The 24,275-nt window shown below is 52.1% G+C and overlaps 1 protein-coding gene and 1 long non-coding RNA gene across 2 annotated transcripts; one reads left to right on the forward strand and one right to left on the reverse strand.

Moving 5' to 3' along the window:
• Positions 1-950: 950 nt before the first annotated feature.
• Positions 951-23,826, reverse strand: NOP53 (NOP53 ribosome biogenesis factor). The gene is made up of 13 exons (XM_083455550.1): positions 23,549-23,826; positions 21,450-21,514; positions 21,162-21,246; positions 19,873-20,075; positions 17,122-17,192; positions 16,934-17,029; positions 15,717-15,821; positions 13,037-13,237; positions 10,063-10,238; positions 8,840-8,906; positions 4,439-4,515; positions 2,433-2,489; positions 951-1,030 (listed from the first exon to the last, which is right to left on the reverse strand). The coding sequence occupies exons 1-13, from the start codon at positions 23,776-23,778 to the stop codon at positions 1,024-1,026; spliced, it is 1,440 nt and encodes a 479-aa protein (XP_083311676.1). The 5' UTR covers positions 23,779-23,826; the 3' UTR covers positions 951-1,023.
• Positions 17,206-20,106, forward strand: LOC310684852. The gene is made up of 2 exons (XR_014514876.1): positions 17,206-18,319; positions 19,829-20,106. It is a non-coding gene; the product is annotated as an uncharacterized lncRNA (long non-coding RNA).
• Positions 23,827-24,275: the final 449 nt, after the last annotated feature.

Consider the following 24,275-nt stretch of genomic DNA (forward strand, 5'->3'; position numbering starts at 1 on the left):
GAGGAACCGGTGACAGGACACCACACAGCAGGAGATTTAGGGGTTTCAGCGTCAAGGTAAAACTCCCGAAACAAGGTTGGTGGTGGGAGAAGAGGCTCAAAAAGCAGCTGGTTGAGATGAGTCCTGGCTTGGCCCCTCCCCCCCCGCACTGGTACCCATCACTGGTAGCAGCGGAGGGTGGAGCCAGCTCCTCGTTTTCTATTGGCCGAGAGTAACTGCAGAGATTTCAAAGCTTAGTTGGCCACCACAAGCAGGCTCAAGGAGGGACAGAGATCTGACAGACAGAGGTAGAGATGGGTATGCCCATTGTCGCTTCCCAGTTGTAAATACAAAGGGCGATACCCAAAAATAGGGATACTCAGAGCGGGCACACTCAGTATCACCAGGCTTAATTAACTTAATTGATGTCAATGGGTCAGCTCAGCAAACATGACTCAAATAAGCCCACAAAGGACTTAGTGCAGCCGCTGAAGTTTGTATTTATAGACTGCTTCAATCACCTGCGTTTCTGAAGTTTGGCAGCCGCTGAGGGGCCTCTGCTGTGCGCAGTGCTTTGTGAAAACTTCAGATACCAGGGAAAAGGGGGCAACAGCCGGGTAGGACTTGTGGTGCAAGTGGCAAGTGTCCACTCGCCTCCTCTTGGAAAACTGGGCAAAAAGCAGGCCCAAGTTTTGCAGAGTCAGCACGTGGCTATTGAAAGTGCCTGATGAAAATGGGACGCAGGGGAACTTTTTGCAGGGCAAAGTTTCCCCTTTCCATTTTTTTAAAGAGCAGAAAGCGTACAGACGTAGGAAGGATTGCCTGTTTGTGAGCCAGTAATGGACTTAAGGTGACTGATTAGGCCCCTTCCCACAATGAGTCAAGAAGGGGCACATCCTATGTCTGCACACTCAAGACAAATGAGGTGAGCGAGGAGAGGAGAGGGAGAGAGAACAGGTACACAATCTGAGTGCGGTTTATGGAATTTTAATGAAAGATTGGGGAAACGGTGAGTTGCTGGGAGGCTCTGGCGTAATCCGTGTTCTATAACCTGCAGAATGGGGAGGGAGAGAAGAGAGAACAGTAACGAATTAAGGGGAGTCAGAAGCAAAACCAGGAGTGGACAACTGGATCTCTCTCAAAAGAAGAGGCAACAGCATAAGCTTGGGAGGCAGAGAGGGGCCTAGATGGGAGATGCTATTTTTTTTATTTTTAATAAATATTTTATTCGATTTTGCATAAAAGACGACAAAGCAAAACAAAAGCAACGAACAATACACCAAAAACATACAGAATTACACAAACATAACATACATGTTGTTTGTAGATGGGAGATGCTAAAACCAGCTGAACTGGGTCCAAAAGAAAGGCCAGAGGACAAGAACCAAGCAAAAATAATGAACTGATTTTAGAATGCTGTATTATTTTATTGTTGTTAGCCACTCTGAGCCCGGAGGGCGGGATATAAATAAAATTTTATTATTATTATATTATTAAGATGAGACTTGCTTTGGGCTATGTACACACCATGCACTTGAAGCACATCCTTTCCCCGGCCCAAAATTATGGGAACTGTAGTTTGCCTGCACAGAGCTACAATTCCCAGCACCTGTAGCAAACTACAGTTCCCAGGATTCCAGGGGGGAGGCACATATGATAGCAGTGAGGGGAAGATCAGCTTGGCCCTAACCACAGACCACCGGAAGCATTGTGCACCCTGCCTCCTGAAAAGGACTCCACTGTCAATTGCCCCCTGGCTTCAGAGGCCAAGGAAAGGGTGTTCATATGCTAGCCAGAGATCCAAGGGCTTCTAGGAGATGGAGCCCCTGCCCCACCCCCAGAAGAACAGCCTGATCCCCCCAATAGACTCAAATGCCTGTTAAGGATTCCTCGCATCTTCACCCTGGCACCCTCAGGCCTCCTCTCCCATGGCTAGCAGACTGCAAACCTGAGGGAGGCCACAGTATGAGGCAGCAAGGAGGTGGGGGTGCCACTCACGAGCACCCTCAAATGGAAATGACTCCACGCAGAGAGAAAGCTAGCACACAAGGGCACATCTCCCTCTTATGTGCCAAGTGCTTTGCTTAATAATGCAAGGAGTCCCCGTTCCCATCTTTAAAAAAAATGTGGCCCCTGCTTTGGCTGTCTTGCCCCAGTTGGCAAAGGTATTTTCTTCTTGCTGTTATTATTCTGGCAGGCTTTCACCTTGGCCAGTAGATGTTATCTGAAGACGGCATTTCTGTTCGCTATGCCCATCTGGGCTGTGCGATGCTGCTGCTGCTGTAATTTTAGCTGTTATCAACCTGAGTAACGATGCCTCTGAGCTGGGCAGGCTGTGCATTTCTGTGTAAGTAAGTAATAAATAAAAGGAGGGTGGACTGAGATTAGAGGGGCAGGGGGCAAGAGCGACTGGTTAGCCTGTCACTATCGGGCAAAGCGCTGCCATCACTTACGTGATCTCCCGGAAGGCGCGCTTTTCGACGTACTTCACCCGGTATTTCCTCTTGAACCTGGCAAGGAAGACACAAGAGGTTTAAGGACTTTACAGTCCTCAATGAGAGGAAGTACTAAATACACAAGCCCAGAGCCAAGCACAGCAACCTGGCAGGCAAGCCACCATGGCTGGAGAGACACTTTCTCCCTAGAGGAGGGAGAAAGGTTGTTTTCTGCTGCTCCAGAGAAGCGGACACGGAGCAATGGATACAAACTACAAGAAAGAAGATTCCACCTAAACATTAGGAAGAACTTCCTGACAGTAAGAGCTGTTCGACAGTGGAATTTGCTGCCAAGGAGTGTGGTGGAGTCTCCTTCTTTGGAGGTCTTTAAGCAGAGGCTTGACAACCATATGTCAGGAGTGCTCTGATGGTGTTTCCTGCTTGGCAGGGGGTTGGACTCGATGACCCTTGTGGTCTCTTCCAACTCTATGATTCTATGATTCTATGATTCCTCTCCAAAGGCCACACACCACCTCCCTTGAAAGGTTTCTCTCCCTCCCTCCCCCACCAAGGCTTAGAGATTACGTTTCCCCCCAAAGTCCTCAGGGCAGCTGTGACTAATTGCACTTTGTGACTCACTGCTTAAAGATGTGAAGCAACACCTTCAAACGACAACACGGTGTTTTGAGCTGCTGTGAAGCGGAATCAAAGGCTCTCTGATTTGCCACTTCGCGCACAGAGTGGTGAACACACATTTGCGAACTGGCCGAAAGGGTCTACACATCAGCCTCACCCGCCCTCTCTGCAAGTGGTTGCCTTCCAGTGTTTTGGATTACAACCCCCCACATCGGCCGCAAGCCAAGCTGGTGGACATGGAGTTGGAAAAGGCCATTCCACATCCACACTGAACTCCCAGGGTTTTCACAACAACTTAACGGCCCTGAGACCTCCGGGTATAAAAAGGTAAAGGGACCCCTGACCGGTAGGTCCAGTCGCAGACAACTCTGGGGTTGCGGCGCTCATCTCGCTTTACTGGCCAAGGGAGCCGGCGTACAGCTTCCGGGTCATGTGGCCAGCATGACTAAGCCGCTTCTGGCGAACCAGAGCAGCGCACGGAAACGCCGTTTACCTTCCTGCTGGACTGGTACCTATTTGTCTACTTGCACTTTGACGTGCTTTCGAACTGCTAGGTGGGCAGGAGCAGGGACTGAGCAACGGGATCTCACCCCGTCATGGGGATTCGAACTGCCAACCTTCTGATCAGCAAGCCATAGGCTCTGTGGTTTAACCCACAGCGCCACCCTCGTCCCTCATACCTCCGGGTATAGGGCGGTGTATAAATTGAATGAATGAATGAATGAATGAGTAAGAAAGAATCTTTGCTGGTGGTGAGGGGCACAATTCTATGGAGGAAGAGAGACAGACACCAGCATTATCCTGCTGCTGCTTATATTGTATGAATGAGAGGAGCAAGAGGAGACCCTCTGACCTTGCCAATTCTCTCAACGTACTGAAATCTTAGCTTCCTCTCTGGAACGTGCAAATCTTATCAGAGGTTTAAGCAAGTGTGGATAATCCCACGATATCCCATAGTTTAAAGAGGCCACAGCCGGCAACAGGTGTAGGGGGTTACCCACCCCCTGGGGGTAATTTACTGCATTAATACCTGAATCTGGGCAGGCCACTGTGGCATCAGGGAACTGCTAAACCGCATGGAGGAAGTAACAAGAGACTCAGGATTACAGAGTTGGAAGGTCATCTCGTTTCCTCCCCTCCAGCTCCATGCTGGATGTGCAATGCAGGATGCGACCACAGCATCCCTGGACAGATGGCTGCCCAGAAAGTATTTCCAGTGAAAGACTCCCTGCAGCCTAAAGAACCAACCAGGGGAGGCTGACCCCCATCTCTCTGACTCTTGCTGACTCTGGCTTGCCTTCTTCCAGTTATGAAACATTAATCAAGTGGGCTCCTTGTGTTAACGGTGAAGAGTCACCCTGAAGAGCCACCCCTGCCAACCCACTCACTTTGCACGTTCTCTGGGCTCTAGGAGGTTGCGTTTTTGTAGGCTCTTGAACCGGTCCTTCAGGATACTGCCTTCGGGCTGGAGGAAGAAGCAGAAACAGAACTCGTGACAGATCTGGGTTTATGTTAAGCACAAAGAGACCTGTGGTATCCCAAGAGTCTGGCTTGCTGTGGCAGGAGAGCCTTCCTAGCCAAATACCCATTTATGTGTCCTGCCGTCTTGATCAGGCTACTCTTCGGGGAAATTCAGCCAACACCTGGATTCACTGGTTCTCACGGCACGACACCCAGGTCGTCAGAGAAGGGGGAGAAGGCGAAGAGAGGTAACTGTGCCTGGATGCCCTCACATGCTGAACTAAAGGCGAATTGTTCCGCAAGCTCTGCAAGCACCATCTTGGTGGTCAAGATAACCCCACAATGAATTGGTAGTTCTTGCAGCAACGAGCTCATATATGTTTATATTCACTTGCTCTGATGCTATCCTTATCTATGGGCTTGGGCTGCTGGGCTCTGAGACCAGAAACGGGTAATGCTTGGGTATTTGCCACCTATGCGGTCATCTGGGCAGGTGAAGCGATGGGAGGTCCGGGCCAGAGTGATGTTTGCTGCTTTACGTATGAAGAATTTGTGACTGTTTGCTTGGGCACGGACAAACCATCTCCCTGCTGTGGTATCCGTCCTGCTTTTGCAAAGGCTAGGAGAACTGGCAAGCCAATTTCCTCTACGTCTGCACCTTTCTTTAATAAAGCACTAGAACAGATCACTCGTGTTTTTGACGTCCTGGGTATCCCTGTGCCCAACCATTCACACAAGCCCCGCTTTGGGCCTGCGGTTCAGAACATCTCTTTCCCCCCAAATCCACTGCCAATGTCGAAACCGTGAAGGTTTGTTTGCCCTGATCAAAATACCCCACCTTCTCTTACACGCAACCCAAAATTAAACACACAGTTGGGGATTAAAAAAACCCGAATCCACAAACATTCAAGTTTGCCCGTAACAGTCAAACACAGACTGGTTCTGAGGAGGTTTCTGTGGCTCTACAGATGTTCTTGGGCTCAGACTCCCATCTTCCCCAGCCCTGATCGCTGGGGCTGAGAGTTGGCCCTGGTGAATTATCCAGAGAGCCAGAGATTCCCCACGCCAGGTCTCCTGGAAATCATAACCGTTTCCCACAGCACAGTTGGCTAGAGAGTTTCCCTTTTGCACCAGAAAGTTGGGAGTCTCAGCCGTGTTCCTTACAGTGAAGAAAGGGGGGGGGGGAGAAACAGCTGTACGACGCCCCCCCCTCTTTGCACCAACACCTCCAGCAGAGACACTGCAGGTGTCGGGAGCGCAACTCTTCGCACAACATCAACTCCTCACGTACACTCATTAGGTGCCTTCCTGCTCCCTGGGACGGAGGTGTTTTGCATGAGCTCTGGGAGTTTTGCCTGTGAGGGGGGAGGTGTGAGGAGCTGGGAGGGAGGGAACGGAGCATTTGGCAAGTCGCGGGGGGGGGGGGGAGAGGCCCACCTCCAAAGCCTTCTCAGCCTTGAAGCTCATTGGCTGGCGCTGGAGAAGCTGCAATCCCAAACTAGCTCCCCAGTCACAGGGTTGCTGAAAGGGCACCGTGAAATAGGGGCATGCAGACAAGCCCTCTGATGGGGTTGCTCCCCACGACTAAGAGGCAACAAAGGCAAGGCAAATGCCAAAGGAAGTTACCGTATTTTCCGCCCTATAGGACGCACTTTTTCCCCTCTAAAAATGAAGGGGAAATGTGTGTGCGTCCTATGGGCGAATGCAGGCTTTCGTGAAAGCCTGGAGAGCGAGAGGCGTCGGTGCGCACCGACACCTCTTGCTCTCCAGGCTCCAGGAAGCTATACGTAAGCCTTGCGCACCCGGGGGGAGTTCCCCTGGGCGCGCAAGGCTTGCGGGCGGCAGCCTGCAGCGCGGAGCACAGGGCGCCCTTTGGAGGACGCCCCGTGCTTCGCGCAGGTGTCCGCAGCCTGCCGCCAGTGTGTGGGGCGCCCTGAAGCAGAGCGCCCCTCGCACCGGGCAGACATCGGCCAGCCCCACAAGCTCGGGGGACAGCGGGGAGGCGCAGCGCCGCCATCCCACTGTTCCCTGACCTGGTTTTGGGGGGGAAATAAAGGGGGAAAAAATTCCCCTTTATTCCCCCCCCCCAAAAAGTAGGTGCGTCCTATGGGACGAAAAGTACGGTAATTATTCACACCACAGTCCTCTGGAACACCCTGCTACCGTGCATGGCAATAGGTGGCTACTTCAGCCGATCAGGTTTTTTCAAGAGAAAGGGGAGTCAACACACAGGCAGAACAGGCCTCTCTCTCCGGCTACTGAGCCAGAAGCTCAGCCTCTCTACTGACATGAAATCCCTCTGTGGCATCTCAGATAGTCAAATGCAGAAAGACCCATCTATCATGTTAATTTTGATGGAGAAGAACATCCTGGGACGTCTACGCAGCACCTCCTCCCTCTGTGGTAGTCACCTGATGCAGGAAGGTGAAGGTCACACCCAACAGGAAGAGGAAGTCAGCACTTCCTCTGACTTCTGACTAAGGTGTCCCCTTAGTGGGCTCTGCTGGCTGCTGGGGGGGGGCACTAAGGGGCAAGGGGAGTGGCAGCAGGAGGTGTAAGTGACTTTGAAAAAAATAGCACCACAAGGTCAAGTTCAGCAGTTTTGCAGAAATAATTAAACTAAATACCGTATTTTTTGCCCCATAGGACGCACTTTTCCCCCTCCAAAAATGAAGGGGAAATGTGTGTGCGTCCTATGGGGCAAATGCAGGCTTTCGCTGAAGCCTGGAGAGCGAGAGGCATCGGTGCGCACTGACCCCTCTCGCTCTCCAGGCTTCAGGAAGCTATGCGCAAGCCTTGCAAGCCCAGCGGGAGTTCCCGCGGGCTCACAAGGCTTGCGGGCAGCAGCCTGCAGCCCGGGTGAGTGTCCGCAAGCCTTGCGCGCCCGGCGGGAGGTCCCGCCGGGTGCGCGAGTCTTGGGGCGGCAGCCTGCCGCCCCAAGCACGGGGAGCCCCCCGGAGGGCGCCCCCTGCTTAGGGCAGGTGTGCGCAAGGCTTGGGGCGGCAGCTGCGGCTGGGGGGGGGGGAAATAAATTTTTTTTATTCACCCCCCCCCAAAAAAAAACCCGAGGTGCGTCCTATGGGCAGGTGCGCCCTATAGGACGAAAAATACGGCAGTTCTAACTGGATTTAGAATAAATGTGCAATTAATTGATACTGTTTTGCAGGGGGGCTGGTCCACTTTCTCTCAGACCTTGTGGGGGGGCCAGACTATATTTGGGGGGGGGGGGAATGAACGAATTCCTATGCCCCACAAATAACCCAGAGATGCATTTTAAATAAAAGCACACATTCGACTCATGTAAAAACATGCTGTTTCCTGGACCGTCTGCGGGCCGGATTTAGAAGGCGATTGGGCTGCATCCGGCCCCAGGGCCTTAGTTTGCCTACCCATGTAAGATGGCCACCTGTCGTGTATGACTTAGTTGAGACCCCTGCATTGCAGGGGGTTGGACTGGATGACCTTTTGGGGTCCCTTTCCAACCCGGCAATTCCATGCCTGCAATTCCTTAGTAGGCTGCGCAAACCGCTATGCTGCAAAAATGCCTTTTTAAAAATAGGAGCCACTGGGGATGTGGCCCAAAAAATGTTTGTGGAACCACTGGTCCAAATTGTGCAGAGGGGAGATGAGTTTGAGAGCTCAACATACTGAGATGAATTTGTGGGTCTCCCTGACCCAAGCTGGTCCAGAGAGGGGGCACAAACGCTGGCAGTGAGCAACTCTGAGAAGACACCTTTAGAGAGGCTGTTTTCTAAGTCTGTCGGTCGTGCCGTACCCAGACGTGGCAGAACTGTTCCAAATTGGGAAGGGGGTGGGGATAAGAGAGAGAAGAAAGGAGAGTCTCCCTTGGGTGCCTCAGCTCCCCAGTCCTCACCTGCTCGGCAGGGCCAGGGAGCCCCTGGGGAACTTCACATTCCCAGCAAGCAAGTGCTGCAAATTCTCCGAGCGCAAGGATGGGTCTCATCATCGGACACCAAGGGAAGGAAGAAGGCAGGCATGGGCGGGCAGGTGGGGGGCACAACGCAGAGGACCCTGGAGAGGAACGGACCACCCCTCAACTCCAAAGGGGCTCTCTTAACTCCGCTCAGCAGCCCCTCCAAATGCCAGCAAGGCCCGGCTGCCCATCTTCGGAGTGGGCGGCCGAATTAGAAAGCTGCCTTCTGAAAAGGGCTGGCTTGAAAGCGGGCAGCGAGGGTTGTGCCAACCCCAAGAAGGCGGCACAGAGAGAACAAAGAAGCGGCAGAGAAATGGGTGAGGAGCAACGGGACCAAGGGAACGCTTGATGGGGAAGCTGAATACAGCCTCTTGCCCGCCCTGCAAATGCTCACCTTCAACGTCCTCAAGGACTCTGCCAGCTCAGTGCTCAGCTGCACGTCCAGGTCAGGATCTTCATACCTGCCACGCAAGAGGGGGAAACAAAAGGGGGCTGCTGAGAAGCAGTGTTCAAAATTCACCAGGCGCATTCTGCACCTGGCTACTGGCTGCTTGCGACTTAGAGAAGATGCCCGTTTTCACACACTAATACCCCATCATGTTGAATTCTATCCGTTATAATTTATCTGCACACTCAGGATGAATTTCAGGGTACGAAAACGCTTTTTCTGAGCAGGGGCAGTCACGGTACAGAAAGAGAGGTCGGAATGGGCCAATATACAGTGGTACCTCAGGTTACAGATGCTTCAGGTTACAGACTCCGCTAACCCAGAAATAGTACCTCGGGGTTAAGAACTTTGCTTCAGGATGACAACAGTGGCAGCGAAGGCTCCATTAGCTAAATTGGTACCTTAGGTTAAGAACGGACCTCCAGAACGAATTAAGTTCTTAGAATCATAGAGTTGGAATAGACCACAAGGGCCATCGAGTCCAACCCCCTGCCAAGCAGGAACCACCATCAGAGCACTCCTGACATATGGTTGTCAAGCCTCTGCTTAAAGACCTCCAAAGAAGGAGACTCCACCACACTCCTTGGCAGCAAATTCCACTGTCGAACAGCTCTTACTGTCAGGAAGTTCTTCCTAATGTTTAGGTGGAATCTTCTTTCTTGTAGTTTGGATCCATTGCTCCGTGTCCGCTTCTCTGGAGCAGCAGAAAACAACCTTTCTCCCTCCTCTATATGACATCCTTTTATATATTTGAACATGGCTATCATATCACCCTTTAACCAGATGTACCACTGTATATGTGGACCGTCCCTGAGTCAAGTGACTTTTCTCCTTTAAAGTTCTCAAAGCTCTCCACCGAGCTCAAGGTGGTCCTCTGAACTAGCCAAATGTTTAACCGAGAATCGATCGCAGTCAGCCCACCCTTTGAAAAACAAGACTTGCAGCCCTGGCCCAAAACGGCAACGAGACGTTCCTTAAACCTTGCTTTAAGGACCCATTTGTCACCTAGCTAATATATCCGGAGTTTCTAGCCCTGCTGAGAAGTGTGAGACAAGGACTGGGCCTTCTGCTTTGGACCTCCCTTCCTGGCAGGGGTGGAGAGAATGGGGTCGTCTCTTAGCCAAGCTCCTCCTCCCCCCAGCCTTGCGTCCCCCTCAACGGGCTCTTACTTGAGCTTGCCCAGCCTCTTGGGCTTGTTTTCTTCCGCCTTGCGCTTGGCCTCCCGCTCTCGTTTCCGGCAAAGCAGTTCCGCCTCCCTCCGCTTCACCTGCAGCCGGATGGCGCGCAGCTGGAAGACTTCCTGCCGCCGGAGCCGGGCGGCCTTCTCGAGCGCTTCCCGAGCTTTCTGTTTACAGAGGGGAAAAAGAGAGAGAGAGGATGAGGCAGCAGCTCTGGAGATAATGGCTTCCCTCCTCGCTTTTGCCCCTTGCTGTCCACCGTGCGCTCTGTAGCCCAGGGCAAACCCCTTCCCTCTTGCCAGCGCAGGATCGCTGGATCTCTCTCTCTCTGGTCGTCCCCGAGAGCTGGCGTCCTCCCTGCTCCCGCGTAGCTCCTGCAGGGAGCAGATGGCAGGCGCCAGGCTCGGCCAGATGGCCGCGTGTTCGCGAGCCGCAGCAGCATCGGTGGAGAGGATAATCAGGCTCGCTCTGGCAGCCGGCCCAGAAGGCAGCCCCCATTGCCACGGCTTCTCAAGGGCAGCTCAGGGAGCAAGCCCTGGCAGAGGCTTAGGTGCCTGCACAGGAAGGAGGACGGGCGTGTGTAGAAACACACACAGAAACAAAACAAAAGGGCATTTTACGCGCTCACAGGGCAACTGGTCTGCGCATCCCTGCACTAGAACAACTATCATTTTGCACCAAACTTTGCCTTGAGGAAAAGCTGGATTGTACAGTCTATATGGGCTATGGAGGCTTGGCTCCTCTTATTTTGAATTTTTTTTTTTTGCAGCTTAAGAGGAGGAAGCAGCTATGCATGGGAGAAAATCCCCCTGCTTTTTACCAAGCTACTTCCCACTGGTTTCTGAGACTTCAGTAGAGAAATGTCAAGATTCTTTCTAGCACATAACCACCGGGGCCAGAAATGTCGTGTTTGATTTTACAGGAAAGGGAGGTGCTGAGGAAGCCAAATTCTCTGGCTATTCCATTTTGTAGGTTTTCTGTGCTCTAGCAGGAACAAGGTGCGCACGGACAGCCCTGTTCACCAGAGGCCTTGTGGGAACCTGCCATGCCCCATGCAACCACGAGCCCGTTTTGTGGCTTTGCTTATAGTGAGCCTCACTTCCAGAGACAAGAGAATAGAGAAACAACCCACACCCACATCTCAGAGGCACGGGAGGCTATAGCTACTCAGCTGTAATTAGCCTTTGGCTAATTAGTTTAATCTGTGACCTTTTAAACTGGGGAGTGTGTGTCATTGTTACTGTTTGTTGCTGTGCTGTGCATTTTTGTGTTTTTATATTGTGAACCACCCTGTGATCCTCAGATGAAGGATGGTATAGAAACACAGTGGTACCTCGGGTTACAGACGCTTCAGGTTACAGACTCCGCTAACCCAGAAATAGTATCTCGGGTTAAGAACTTTGCTTCAGGATGAGAACAGAAATCGCGTGGCGGCAGCGAGAGGCCCCATTAGCTAAAGTGGTACCTCAGGTTAAGAACAGTTTCAGGTTAAGAACGGACCTCCAGAACGAATTAAGTTCTCAACCCGAGGTACCACTGTACACAACAAGAACAACAACAACACTATGCAACAATAACTGTTGTTATTGTTGTTGTTGTTGTTACTACTATTACAGTGGCTCAGTTCCCAGGATGCTTTGCAGAAGGTCACATGTGTGTTTCAAGTGTATGGCATGCACAGTCTGAGACTAGAGGGTGACCAAAGGCAACCTTATCTTTTCAGTCCCACCTAGGAGCTGGGGAAGTCTTTTGGACAAGGTCTTACAAAGAAGTGTTAATTTCTTTAATAATGAACATTGAGAATAAAGCATTTATTCTTCTGAATATGAGGGAAAGAGGTGCACCCTTCTTCAATCCACCACAGTATTGAAAGGGAGTCCCAGGCCAAAGTCCCGGTGCAAATCAACCCACGGCCCCAAAGGCAACGACCCAGATATGACCAAGAAAACGTCACACAAAGACCCAGGTGCACAATTTTGGGGTGGAGGGAGGACCACAACTGGAATCCCCCCTGCTTGATATTCTACATATGCAATTTTTAAGTTTTTCAACCAACGAACCATTTCCCCCAAGACATGTTCCACAACAGGGACAGGGGACCCTTGGCCTTCTGTTGGGGCCACATCCCCTCTTACCATTGTCCACACTGCCTTGGGCTAATGGGGAGCAGGGAGTCCAATCACCCATGGAGGACCCCGGCTCTAGAAAAACAACACGCCTGAATACTTGGCGGAACCTGATTCAAGTTGGAAGGTTCAAGGAACCAGGCATTGACTGGCTGTGTTTAGCCTAACAGAGGACTGAGGGCTGACATGACAGGCCATCTTCAAATACAGCCGTACCTTGGTTTTTGAACAGCCTAGTTCTCGAATGTTTTGGCTCCCAAACGCTGCAAACCCGGAAGTGACTATTCTGGTTTGCGAATGCTATTTTGGAAGCCGAATGTCCGACGGGGCTTCCGACTGGTTGCAGGAGCTTCCTGCAGCCAATCAGAAGCCGCGCCTTGGCTTCCGAACGTTTTGGAAGTCCAACACACTTCCAGAACGGATTCTGTTCGACTTCCAAGGTACGCCTGTACCCTACGGGCTGCCACATGGAAGGTGGAGCAAGCTTGTTTCCTGCTGCCCCAGGGGGTAGGACCCAAAGCAATGGATTCAAACGACGCGAAGGGAGATCCTGAGTAAACACCAGGAAGAACTTTGAGGGTAAGAGCTGTTCCACGGCAGAACAGACTACCTCAAAACGTAGGGGGGAACCTCAGTATTTAAACAGAGGTTGGACGACCATCTGTATGGGATCCTTTAGCTGCAATTCTTGCGTTTCAGGAGGTTGGTTGGACCAGATGACTCTAGGGAGCCTTCCAAGTCTACAACTCTATGGTTCTAGTATATAAGGGAGGGGCTCAGGCACAACCACAAATCTGGGGCTGTGTGTACGTTTTGCACTAGACTGAAGGCAAACCCACCTTCCGCTTGGCCTCCTTCTCCTTTTTCCGCTGGCGCTCTGTTTTCTTTTCTCCTGCCGCCACTCGGGGCAGATGAGGTATGGGAGAGGTGTCCGCCTGCGACTCTCCCTCCTGAGGTTCCGACGGGCTCTCCTGCCGCCCTTCGCCGTCCGACTCCTCCTCCTCCAAGAGGCCCTCGCACTGCTCCTGGAACACCGTCTCCTGCAAGCGTGGAGGTAAGCTGCATCATTAGGAATGGGTTGGGGATGGAGAGAAACATCGCACACCCTGCCTGGGCTGCGTCTTCTCTCAAAGGATGTGCCAAGTCTCTTAGGGAGAAGAAGGCCGTTGAAAAGGCAAAAAAGCTCTTTCCCATTTCACTCTGTGTGATACCTTCTGCCTGCACATTGATATATTTGCAAGGGGCCAGCAGAGCCGGGCAGGGATCAGCACACCCCATGTGGTTTTATTTCATTTACCTATAGAAGCTTAAACCATATCACAAAATATCGGTGTTTGACACAGAAACACAAAATACATTGGTACCTCGGGTTACATACGCTTCAGGTTACAGACTCTGCTAACCCAGAAATAGTGCTTCAGGTTAAGAACTTTGCTTCAGGATGAGAACAGAAATCGCGTGGCGGCAGCGGGAGGCCCCATTAGCTAAAGTGGTGCTTCAGGTTAAGAACAGTTTCAAGTTAAGAACAGACCTCCAGAACGAATTAAGTACGTGACCAGAGGTACCACTGAACAGTCACAACGCTCCTCTGGATTTCGCAGGGATACAAGGGCTCTGGGGCCCTTATCCTCGACCTACGCTGACCAGGGCTTTGTATTTCAACACAAGACCCTTGGGTCTGGCTTGGTTTCTCCAGCAAGTCTTGCCCAAACCCCACCGGCAATGCTTAAATTGAAGGCTGATCACTGCCAAGGCATGGCGCCCAAAACGGGAAACGCACGTACCTCATACCAACGCCTTCATATTGAGTCTCTGACTCCAAAAAGTAACACTTAAAAGCCCTCAGCTGCATTTAAATTCGACATACAGAAAGACCCAGGACACAGGATCTTGCATGGCTCTTCCAAGCCTTAGGCTGGTTCCTGGCTCCTTCCCTAGGCTTGGGGGCTTTTGCTGTTTGGTGGGAGGCGGCTGCTGCTGCTGCTCCTCAGTGCCAGGCCCTGGCGCCTCTGGGCAGGATTATTTACTACATCTTCTCAGAGGCTGGCACATCCCTTTAAACTGATACAGTGCTGTAGGGTTAAGGCCTATTAGGAGGCTAAATATACGCTCTCCTCAGGCCAAGTGAGGAAACTGGCTTGCTTCTAGCGGGAGAGGGGTGCTAACCACGGGCGAAGCGGCCACGTTACCCTTTCCTGGTCCTCAGCAAAAGAGGATTCAGCGAGGAGGGGCTGAGAGCCACCAAGTGGCAACTTTTCATCTAAGCACAATGACTTATTGCTGCCAGGCTGCGACACCACAGCTCACCCCTCCAGTATCACACCTACTAAAAAGCACTAAAAAGCCAGGAAGTGACAAACTGTGATCTTGTCATGCAGCACCTGAACTGTCAACGTGTTTACCTAAACCTGTAATTCTCACGTTGAGTCCCTAGGAAGTTTTAGCCGGGGCTTCTCTGGAAGATCGATAGCAGCAGCAGGTAAGCGTCCATGAAAAGGCAGCTTCTGGGAGCTTTTGCAAACTCTCCTTTCACATTGGGCAGCTGAGGGCTGAAAACTCCTCCCTCTACCAACCCCAAGAATTTCCTCCTCTAATGCACAGAAAAAGGGACGCGGGTGGCGCTGTGGGTTAAAGCCTCAGTGCCTAGGGCTTGCCGATCAAAAGGTCGGCGGTTCGAATCCCCGCGGCGGGGTGCGCTCCCGCTGTTCGGTCCCAGCGCCTGCCAACCTAGCAGTTTGAAAGCACCCCTGGGTGCAAGTAGATAAATAGGGACCACTTACTAGCGGGAAGGTAAACGGCGTTTCCGTGTGCGGCTCTGGCTTGCCAGAGCAGCGATGTCACGCTGGCCACGTGTCCCGGAAGTGTCTTCGGACAGCGCTGGCCCTTGGCCTCTTTGAGTGAGATGGGCGCACAACCCTTGAGTCTGTCAAGACTGGCCCGTACGGGCAGGGGTACCTTTACCTTTACCTTTAATGCACAGATACAACTTAACAGGGATGAAAATGTGGGAAGCCTTTTCCTTGGGACTGAAAGCCATTGTCATTTTATGGGCCTCTGCAGCTTTAGTGACCCTGGCAAACATGGAAAGGATGGCATAACGATGTGCTCTTGGGAGAAGGTAACGGACAGGAGAGCTTGACTGACTCTATCCAAGGCCCTCTGCACTCTTTGCACAAACAGGACACACTGCCGCTTTCTTGAGAGCCGAGAAAAAAACCAAGACAGCCTCCCCACAACCTGGCAACTTGCAGACGTCACTGTTCCGACTCCAATTCCCATAATCCCTAACCAACGGTCTGGAGTCCATGTCCAACATCTGGACGGCACCAGGTTGGCACCAGGTTGGCAAAGCTTGCCCCAGGATATCCCGACCAAGTCTTCACTTGATACAATCCTCTGGTCCACTGGTGGCCCCTCTGCTCCTCCTGCTATTGTTTTTCTCCTCCCAAGAACAAGGTCAGAATGCCGGCAGGGGCGCAGGTCAATTCCCCAACAGCCTCTGCAGGGTCAAACGCTCACCTCAGTGGGGGCTTCATCCACTGTGGGGAACTTCAGCTGACGCTCCAACCGCTCCGCTGCCTTCTGCTTCTTCAGCTCGACTTCGTGGGCTTGGAGGAGGAGGGCCTGCAAAGAGGGAGGGTGCGGCGTGAACAGCGGAGGAACAGGCCTAGCCATCCCTCGTGGGACCTCCGCTGTGATGTGTAAGGGACTGCTTCAATCATCCCGGAATGCTCTCTTCCAAGCCAGGCCCAAATGTGGCCCTTCAGCCCTCTCCGTCTGGCCCTCAGGATCCTTCTCAAGCTACGTCCCTCGCCAGCCCTGCTCCACCCCCCCCCGGGTGCTGTTTCCTGGCTGCAATGGTTTATTAAACTGTGATATCACTCATTTGCCTGGCTGGCTGGCTGGCTGAGCCAGTGTGGCATAAAGGTTAGAGTGCTGGGACTATGACCTGGGAGAGGCCAGGGTTTGAATCTCCCACTCAGCCATGAAGCTAATGCTGGGTGACCATGGTGTCAGTCACCACCTCTTAGCCCATGGGTAGGCAAATTAAGGCCCGGGGGCCGGATCTGGCCCAACTGCCTTCTCAATCCGGCCCACAGACGGTCTGGGAATCACCGTGTTTTCACATGAGTAGAATGGGTCCTTTTATTTAAAATGCATCTCTGGGTTATTTGTGGGGCCTGCCTGGTGTTTTTACATAAGTAGAATGTGTGCTTTTATTTAAAATGCATCTCTGGGTTAATTGTAGGGCATAGGAATAAATTCAATTTTTTTTCCAGAATATAGTCTGGCCCCCCACAAGGTCTGAGGGACAGTGGACTGGCCCCCTGCTGAAAAAGTTTGCTGACCCCTGCCTTAGCCTAACCCATCTCGAGCTCCTTGGAAGGTGAAGGTGGTTTCTCAATGTAATACAACAGATAAAAAATAATGTGTGTACGTGCATAGACACCTCTAATTGAATCTAGCCTGCTGCACATAGCTGAGAGTCACAACTTCTGCGCTGTCCAAATCTGACTCTAGTCCTGCCTGCCACTGGCATGTGGCCCCCGGAGGCTTGCTGATGAGGAAATGTGGCCCTTGAATTGAAAACGGTACCCCACCCCCACTTCAAAAGAGTGTGGTGTGTTCCCCTGGCGCCTCCGTTGCCTATGCCCCCTCCCATTAACCATGGCTCCTTCCCCAATCCCTAGCAGTGCCGCAGCCACATCCCCACAGGTGGAAAGGCTTGCAGATACCTGGTGGGCTTCGAAACTGGGGTTGTAGGACCCTCCTGGGGGAATGACCTCCACGGCCGGCAGCTGAGATCGAGGCTTCTGCAGACGCTCCGGGCGCTAAGGAGAGATAAAGGAAAAGAGAGGCTGAAGCGGCCCCCGGCTCCCCACGCAACCCCCCCCCCTGCTCAAAAATGAAAGCCCCCGTGTACCTTCACGGGCTGTTTTTTGGTCTGCTCCAGGAACCAGGTATCCTTCCCAGCCAGGGCTTTATCCAGCGGGTCTGCAAAGACAAAAGAGGGAGGGAAGGAGAAAGAAAGCCATGTCACAAGGCCAGCGAGAGCCAGAGCTTCTGCTTCTTCTGAACAAGGTGTGAGATGCAGCCTCTGGGGCTGCAGCCGCTCAATTCTCCCCCCATCAGCACACATACCGGCCTGCTCTGCTTTGGCAACAGTTGCCAACCTGGCCGGAGAGTGTGGGCGGGCAGTCACGTTCCAGCCACCCACGGGAACCGGGCAGTGGCCTGGAGGGAGGTCATTTTGTCCTCTGAAGCACTTAGATTAGCCCTGAACCTTTGACCCCACGCAGATGGGGGGGGGCAGGAAGAGAGGAGGCGGCGGCAGCGGCAGCAGCTGGGAAGGATAAACACAACAGGCACCTGAAGGCAGGGGAGATAAGGGGAGGGGGAGCGAAGGAGGGAGGACTGTAGCTGCTCCAACCTGCTTGAATGAGTGTCAGCCGGCATGGAGAGAAATGCCAATCACCGCCCACCACCTTGTTCGCTGAGCCAGAAGCGCCAGGCAACTCCCGCTGGAAGCAACATGCAGAGCATGTGGGAGGGATTCCCCGCAAGGGGAAATCCCACAGGGCCAGCCTGGCCAACTGGGCAAGTCTGCTTAGGGAGCCAACCCAGCTGATGATTCTCTCTGCCATCGGGCTGCCCTCTGCAGTCTCCGGGTCACAGGAGAGAGTCCCGGAGGCCGGCCTGTGCTCTCTTCGTCTCCCCGCCTCTTCCCAGCCAAAGCTGGAAAGAGAACTCAAGACGAATAGCTCTCAGCATCTCTCCTCTAACTACCGGAAGCCCTCGTAACTTTTAAGATAACACAAATCCTTAATAAATCCAGGATTTATTTATTTATTTGGGGGGGGGGGCAGAGGAAAAAAGAGACGCAGCAGAGATTCCACCCCTGGGTTCCTTTTCAGCATGTCGCTGTGTGAGTGCTGACCTCTCCTGGAGAACGCTGGCATGACACTGGGCCGTGACCTAGATAGAATCTGGAGGCCACGCTGACTTCCTTCCCCTCCCAGCTGAAGAGATTAAAAGCTGGAACAGGTACACATCTTGTACCGTAGAAAAGGCGGAGGGGATGAAGACAAAACCTGGAAGCCGATACACGCATGTGATTACAGGTACATCTACTAGAGATAAAGAGATTCAACCACGTGTTGGGAAGCAGGGAATGTACAGGGTATGTCCCCAGAAGAGACACAAGAATCACACACACACACAAACACACACATGCCCCAAGACCACAAAGGATGGCCATCTAGGTAACAGGCACACCTACATCAACCTGCGCAAGTAAGAAGTGAATAAATGGCGCAGCAGGTGGTATCACGTCTGCATCACACCGAGCATGAAATGACATTTCAAACTGCTGCCTTTAAGCTTCTGCTGTCCTTGCAAACCAGGGACATTCTACCCGCTAAACATAATTTCGAACAAGCAACCAGGTTGCAAAAGTCTCAAGGGGGCAGCCGGCGGGGGGGGGGGGGTTGTTTTGTTTTTAAAAGACTGCATTGTTGAAAAGTGGAGTTGGGTTCAAGATGTGCCAGATTAGGTAGCTGGGATCCTCGAGAAGGTTTCACCCATGCCACTCACGGCACCGCAAGGCATGAAGCGGAGACATGGAGAAGGGAAGATGAGCTGCAGAAAACATGACCGGAAGAGCAAGGAGCTACAGGTGAGAGGACAACCTGCTGCAAAATGCACCAGCCGTTCCTTGCACAACTCTCAGATGTTTCCAGGAAAAGCAACTACTGTGGGGTGTTCTCAGCCCCCGTCAGCTATGGCAATGCAACCAGGGACTAGATATGTGGAAGGGTGACACAACTTTGTCCTTCATCTCTAGGGCAAATGTATGGGAGATGCTGGAGGGCGAAAGTAGCCTGCATCCATATAGGGTTTCACACAGACCAACATCCTACTGAATTAGCTGAACACCAAAGCCCTCACATGCCACTAGAGCTTCCCTCCAGATACACGCAAATGCTACACGCAAAGGAACTGGCCTGTAGCTTACGTGATGCTTTACGTGAGAAGCTGGGCCACATAGAATGACCTTCAAGATATGGGTGGTACTGTGGTCTAAACTACTGAGCTTCCTGAGCTTGCCAATTGGAAGGTGATGGGGCGAGCTCCCTTTGTTCTGTCCTGGCTTCTGCCAACATAGCAGTTCAAAAGCACACCAGTGCAAGTAGATAAATAGGTACCACTGTGGCAGGAAGGTAAACAGGGTTTCCGTGCACTCACGGTGTTCCTTTGTGCCAGAAGTGGTTTAGTCATGCTGGCCACATAACCCGGAAAGCTGCCTGTGGACAAACGCCAGCTCCCTCGGCTTGAAGTGAGATGAGCGTTGCAACCCCATAGTCGCCTTTGACTGAACTTAACCGTCCAGGGGTTATATACCTTTTTACCCTTCAGGAGACCTAGAACCCCACGCAAGCCCAATATCCCATGAAAACTGGCTTGCTGACTTATAACCAAAGAATGAGGCTATGCTCACCTGCTGGACCTTCCAAAAGGATGTAACCTCTAATCCACCGCACCTGTTTATAAAGGGGGGTGGGGTAGCAGCAGTGAAACTCTCAAGTCCCACCCACCTACCTGTAACTCACAAGACTCCTCTCTCTTTCTAGGGCTAGGGACAGAATTATTGCACCTGACTGCCGTCTCGACTTACTTGAGTCTGACCACATGTCATAGAACGTCCTGGAAGGATCGATGCCGCTGCCTGCTTCTGCAGCTTTCACCGCCGGGGGCTTCTGCAGCCTCTCCTGAAGGAGGCGCTCTTTCCGTGGCACCACCCCTTTCTCCGTCAACTTCTCCCAAAGCCGCTGCTTCCTCTTTAGCTTCTTGCCGTTGGGAACCTGGTGGGCGAGGATGCTAAGGAGAACAAAGACAAGTTCTTGGTCAAGCACAGGGGTCAGCAACCTTTTCCAGCCGTGGGCCGGTCCACCGCCCCTCAGACTATGTGGTGGGCTGGACTATATTTTGGAAAAAAATAATGAACGAATTCCTATGCCCCACAAATAACCCAGAGATGCATTTTAAATAAAAGGACACATTCTACTCATGTAAAAATATGCTGATTCCCAGACCATCCGCAGGGAGGAGTGAGAAGGCGACTGGGCCGCATCCGGCCCCTGGGCCTTAGGTTGCCTACCCCTGGTCAAGCAGGACTGCCATCAGCCGATGCTGATAATTATGAGGTAAATGGATAAATACTGTCTGATACTGCAAAAGGCAGCTTCTTATTGAGAGGACCCGAACCAGCCTTTTCCCTCACTTCTTGAATCCTACATAGCAACTCGAAAAACCCTCTGGTCGCTCCCTCACTTTACTTCCCGGTACTGTAGCAGCAGCACCTTTAATCTCAGGGCAGCAAGAACAGGGCCTCCTCCTCTGAAGCCCATGGGATGTTGGGTAGGCAAGCTACCTAAAGAGAATGATAGTTCGAAGGAGGACATTGACCAGCTAGAAAGGAAGCCACAGAGCTGTAAGGTGTGCATCCTAGAGAGTCGAAGTCATATGATGAAAGAGTGGCTGAACTAAACCTTGTGGGGAGGAGAAATACTGAAAAATTCAAAAAGTAGGAGAGAAACACTCACACTTCCCTGAGAATCTGACAGGCAACAAAATGGAAGGAAATTATTACTGTGAATTTCTATTTCCAGAGTCTCCTGGAGGAGTGCTTGCAATATGGTCAAATGCAGAGTAAGAAAAAGGCTCCAATGTAGTTCAGTGAACCAAGTTGTGTAAAGAGACTGTGCGAAGGGCAGCCTGCTGGGTGTTATGCAAGTTAGTGCTGGCACTCCCAAACTTACAACTTATCCTGCCTGGCCGCACCCTCCCTCTCTTGCCTCTAATTGTCTCCCTAAAGCTCAAAGGCTCAGATGGGGGATATCAAGAGCACCAGACAGGCAACGGGTTTCCTACAGTCTCTTCTGCACAACCCAGAAGAAGACTTACTCTTTGGGTGGAGGCACTTTGGAATCCGGCTGCAGGATCAAGTCGATCCTCAACGGCTTCTCTTTGCCACACTTCTGTTTTCGGGCTGGAAGGAAAATGCAAGCCAAGGATTCATCAGAGGCACAATCAACAAGCAGCACGATGAAGTAAGTTGAGAGCAGGAGTCGCCAAGTCCCACTGCAGGAGGCAGCTTATACTGCATGCAGTGGGAATACTTTTGATCCAGGCTCCAATTTCTCTGGTATTCACGACCCAAGCTGACTCTTCTCGTTTGCTGCAGCCTCTTACCTTTTTCTTGAATGCCAGTGTCTACGAAGAAGAGGGTTTCATTGGGCTTCTCTGACACAGGTCCTCTGGAGAGAAGGGAAAAAATAAATTATCCAGCCAACAGCTACCGTTCTGCTCCTGTATCGTAACAACACTGAGAGCCAGTGTGGTATAGTGTTTAGTGATGGACTAGGACCTGGGAGGTCAGGGTTTGAATCTCCACTCAAGTCCTGAAGACCAATGGGTAACCTTGGGTCAGTCACCATCTCTCATCCTAACCTACCTCACAGGGTTGTTGCTGTGAGAATAAAATATGGGGGGGGGGGGGAGAACCACATACATTACATTGAGCTTCTCAGGTGGCATATATATAAATAATGCAATAATAAACACTGCCAATCCAAATCTCAGGCCACTCCACAATGCCCTCAAGATCTGCACCCACACTGGCTATTTGCACCAACAAAACATTTCCTCTCAGAGGTTTGGCTTCCTGGAGGCGGGTGGGCTCTACTCCAGCCCATAATATCTGCTGCACACCAGTGTCCCATAACTGTGGGTGCATCATCGTGTACTCCCTAGTAATTGTCTATCCGCACTTCTGCAACTGACTCCTCCCAGAACTATCGGCCCTTCAGCACCCCTCATGTTATTTCATCTTCTCCCAGAACTATCGGTCCTTCAGCACCCCTCATGTTATTTCATCTTCAACCTCTCCACTTCTCTACAAAGAAAGGCAAGCAGGCACAAGGAAGGTGCATGAAACCACACATGGGAAATGTGGATAGAGAGGTTGTTTCCGCTACCTCTTGTAATACTAGAACCCTAATGGGGTTGATCCAATGAAGCCTGATAGGTGGGAGATTCGGGACAAGTGAAGAACTGCATCACACAACACATAGCTGAGATCTCATGATAAAAGGCGGTATAAAAAACTAATTTTTAAAAAAGCTAATCAGAAGAATTCACTGCAACAAGGGATGGGCACAGTTATAGGAATTCTAAGGTCTCAAATATAGAACGTTGATAATTGCACAAGGTAAACACACATTAATAAGTATATAAACCACATGTCTAAAATAGTATAGAAGAGCAATCCAAAAACCAACTTGGCTGGAAACTAAGGAGCACCAGGCTATCAGTAGCCATGACAACCAAGTCCTTCCTCCACTGAGCCCCTGAATACCAAAGGCTGAATCACCAGTGGGGAGGGTTCCACCAGCACTGTGCTTTCCATTTTTAAGTTTGGAATGTTCTTGGTGGTCAACAAAAGAGGTTTAGAGACTGTCTCAAGGCAAGTCTAAAGAAATGTAGTATAAAGACTGACAACTTGGAAACACTGGCCTGCGAGCGCTCCAGTTGGAGAGCAGCCTTTACCAAAGGTGTCGTGGGCTTTGAAACAAACAAAAAAAAACAACAACAAAAATTCCTTCCAGTAGCACCTTAGAGACCAACTAAGTTATTGGTATGAGCTTTCGTGTGCATGCACACTTCTTTGAAGACACTCGAACTCAGGATGCAAGGGAGAAACGTGCTAAGAGGAAGGCACGCTTGGCAAATCCACACCGTGATCGACTCCCACCCGGAAACCTATATCCTCACTATGGAATGATGTGTGGATCCAGAATTGGCCTCCAGTTAATTACAGACTCACTGTTAAGACCATGTTCATGGAAGACAATCTTACTCGGCTACGAGGGATCGCCAAAGATGAGGAGCTTGTGGGCATCTATCTATCTGGCTGTCTCCTGTGAGAACAGGCTGCTGCTGGGCGAGGGTCCTGGGCCAGCAGGGGGCTGTTTGGGTCGTGGGCCTCTGGGTCCTGACCCAGCAGGGGGCTGTTTGGGTCGTGGGCCTCTGGGTCCTGACCCAGCAGGGGGCTGTTTGGGTCGTGGGCCTCTGGATCCTGACCCAGCAGGGGGCTGTTTGTCAGCCTATTCCAACAGGAGCCCTGCTGGCCCCCGAGGCCCCTTCAGAGGCAAACCAGGCTCGCCCCCGCCGGGTATGGTGAGGGGCCCCCAACCCTCCTGGGGGATGATATAGGCTGCCCCTGAACCTGGAGGCTCCACGCTTCGACCGCCCCCCGCGCCCCCGCCAAGGGGATTCGGTCCCAGGCTCACCCCAGCTGCCTCAGCTCGGTCGCCTTCTCCTCCAGCCAGTCTCCCAGGTCCCGGCCAAGCTTGGCCTCCGGCCCCCGCCACCGCTTCCAGCCCTTCTTGCGGTTCCTGGCGCCCAGGCCCCCCGCCCGCCGCGAAGGGAGCCGGCCAGGGTCGCGCGAGTTGGGGCCGAAGCCCAGGAAGGCCGCCTCGGCAGGAGGAGAAGCAGCACCAAGAGGAGCCGCCGCCGCCATCTTGGGCCACGAGAAAGAGCGAGTCGAGGGGGCAGGGCGCCGGCGTCGCTTCCTTCCGCGCAGAACAGGAAGGGAGAACGGTCAACTTCCGGTGGCCATTTTGGGAGAGGCACCCGCCATAGGAAGAGAGAGGGCGGGGAGTGGAGAGGGACAGGTGAGGTCAACTTCCGGTGTTAAATTTAAAGGCGCCGACCTCCCCTCATCATCATTGAATTGTAGAATTGTATGGAGCCACGGGGGTCATCCATCCCAACCCCTTGCATGGCAGGGAGGGGGTGAACTAGATGACCCTCGGGTCCCTTCCCACTCTTCTATGATTCTAATGCAGGCATCTTTTGCCCAAAGCAGAACTCGAACCCACAACCCTGACATAGAAGACCATCGTGTTCTGCTGAATGAGCTATCCCAGCAGCCGCCATTAAGCAATAGGAGTTGCAGTATCATCTATTTATTTGTTACCCCCACTGGGCTCAGGGAATGTATGCAGGCTGAGCGGG

Source organism: Podarcis tiliguerta (genome assembly GCF_965153285.1).
Source record: "Podarcis tiliguerta genome assembly, chromosome: 8".
Taxonomy (NCBI): domain Eukaryota; kingdom Metazoa; phylum Chordata; class Lepidosauria; order Squamata; family Lacertidae; genus Podarcis; species Podarcis tiliguerta.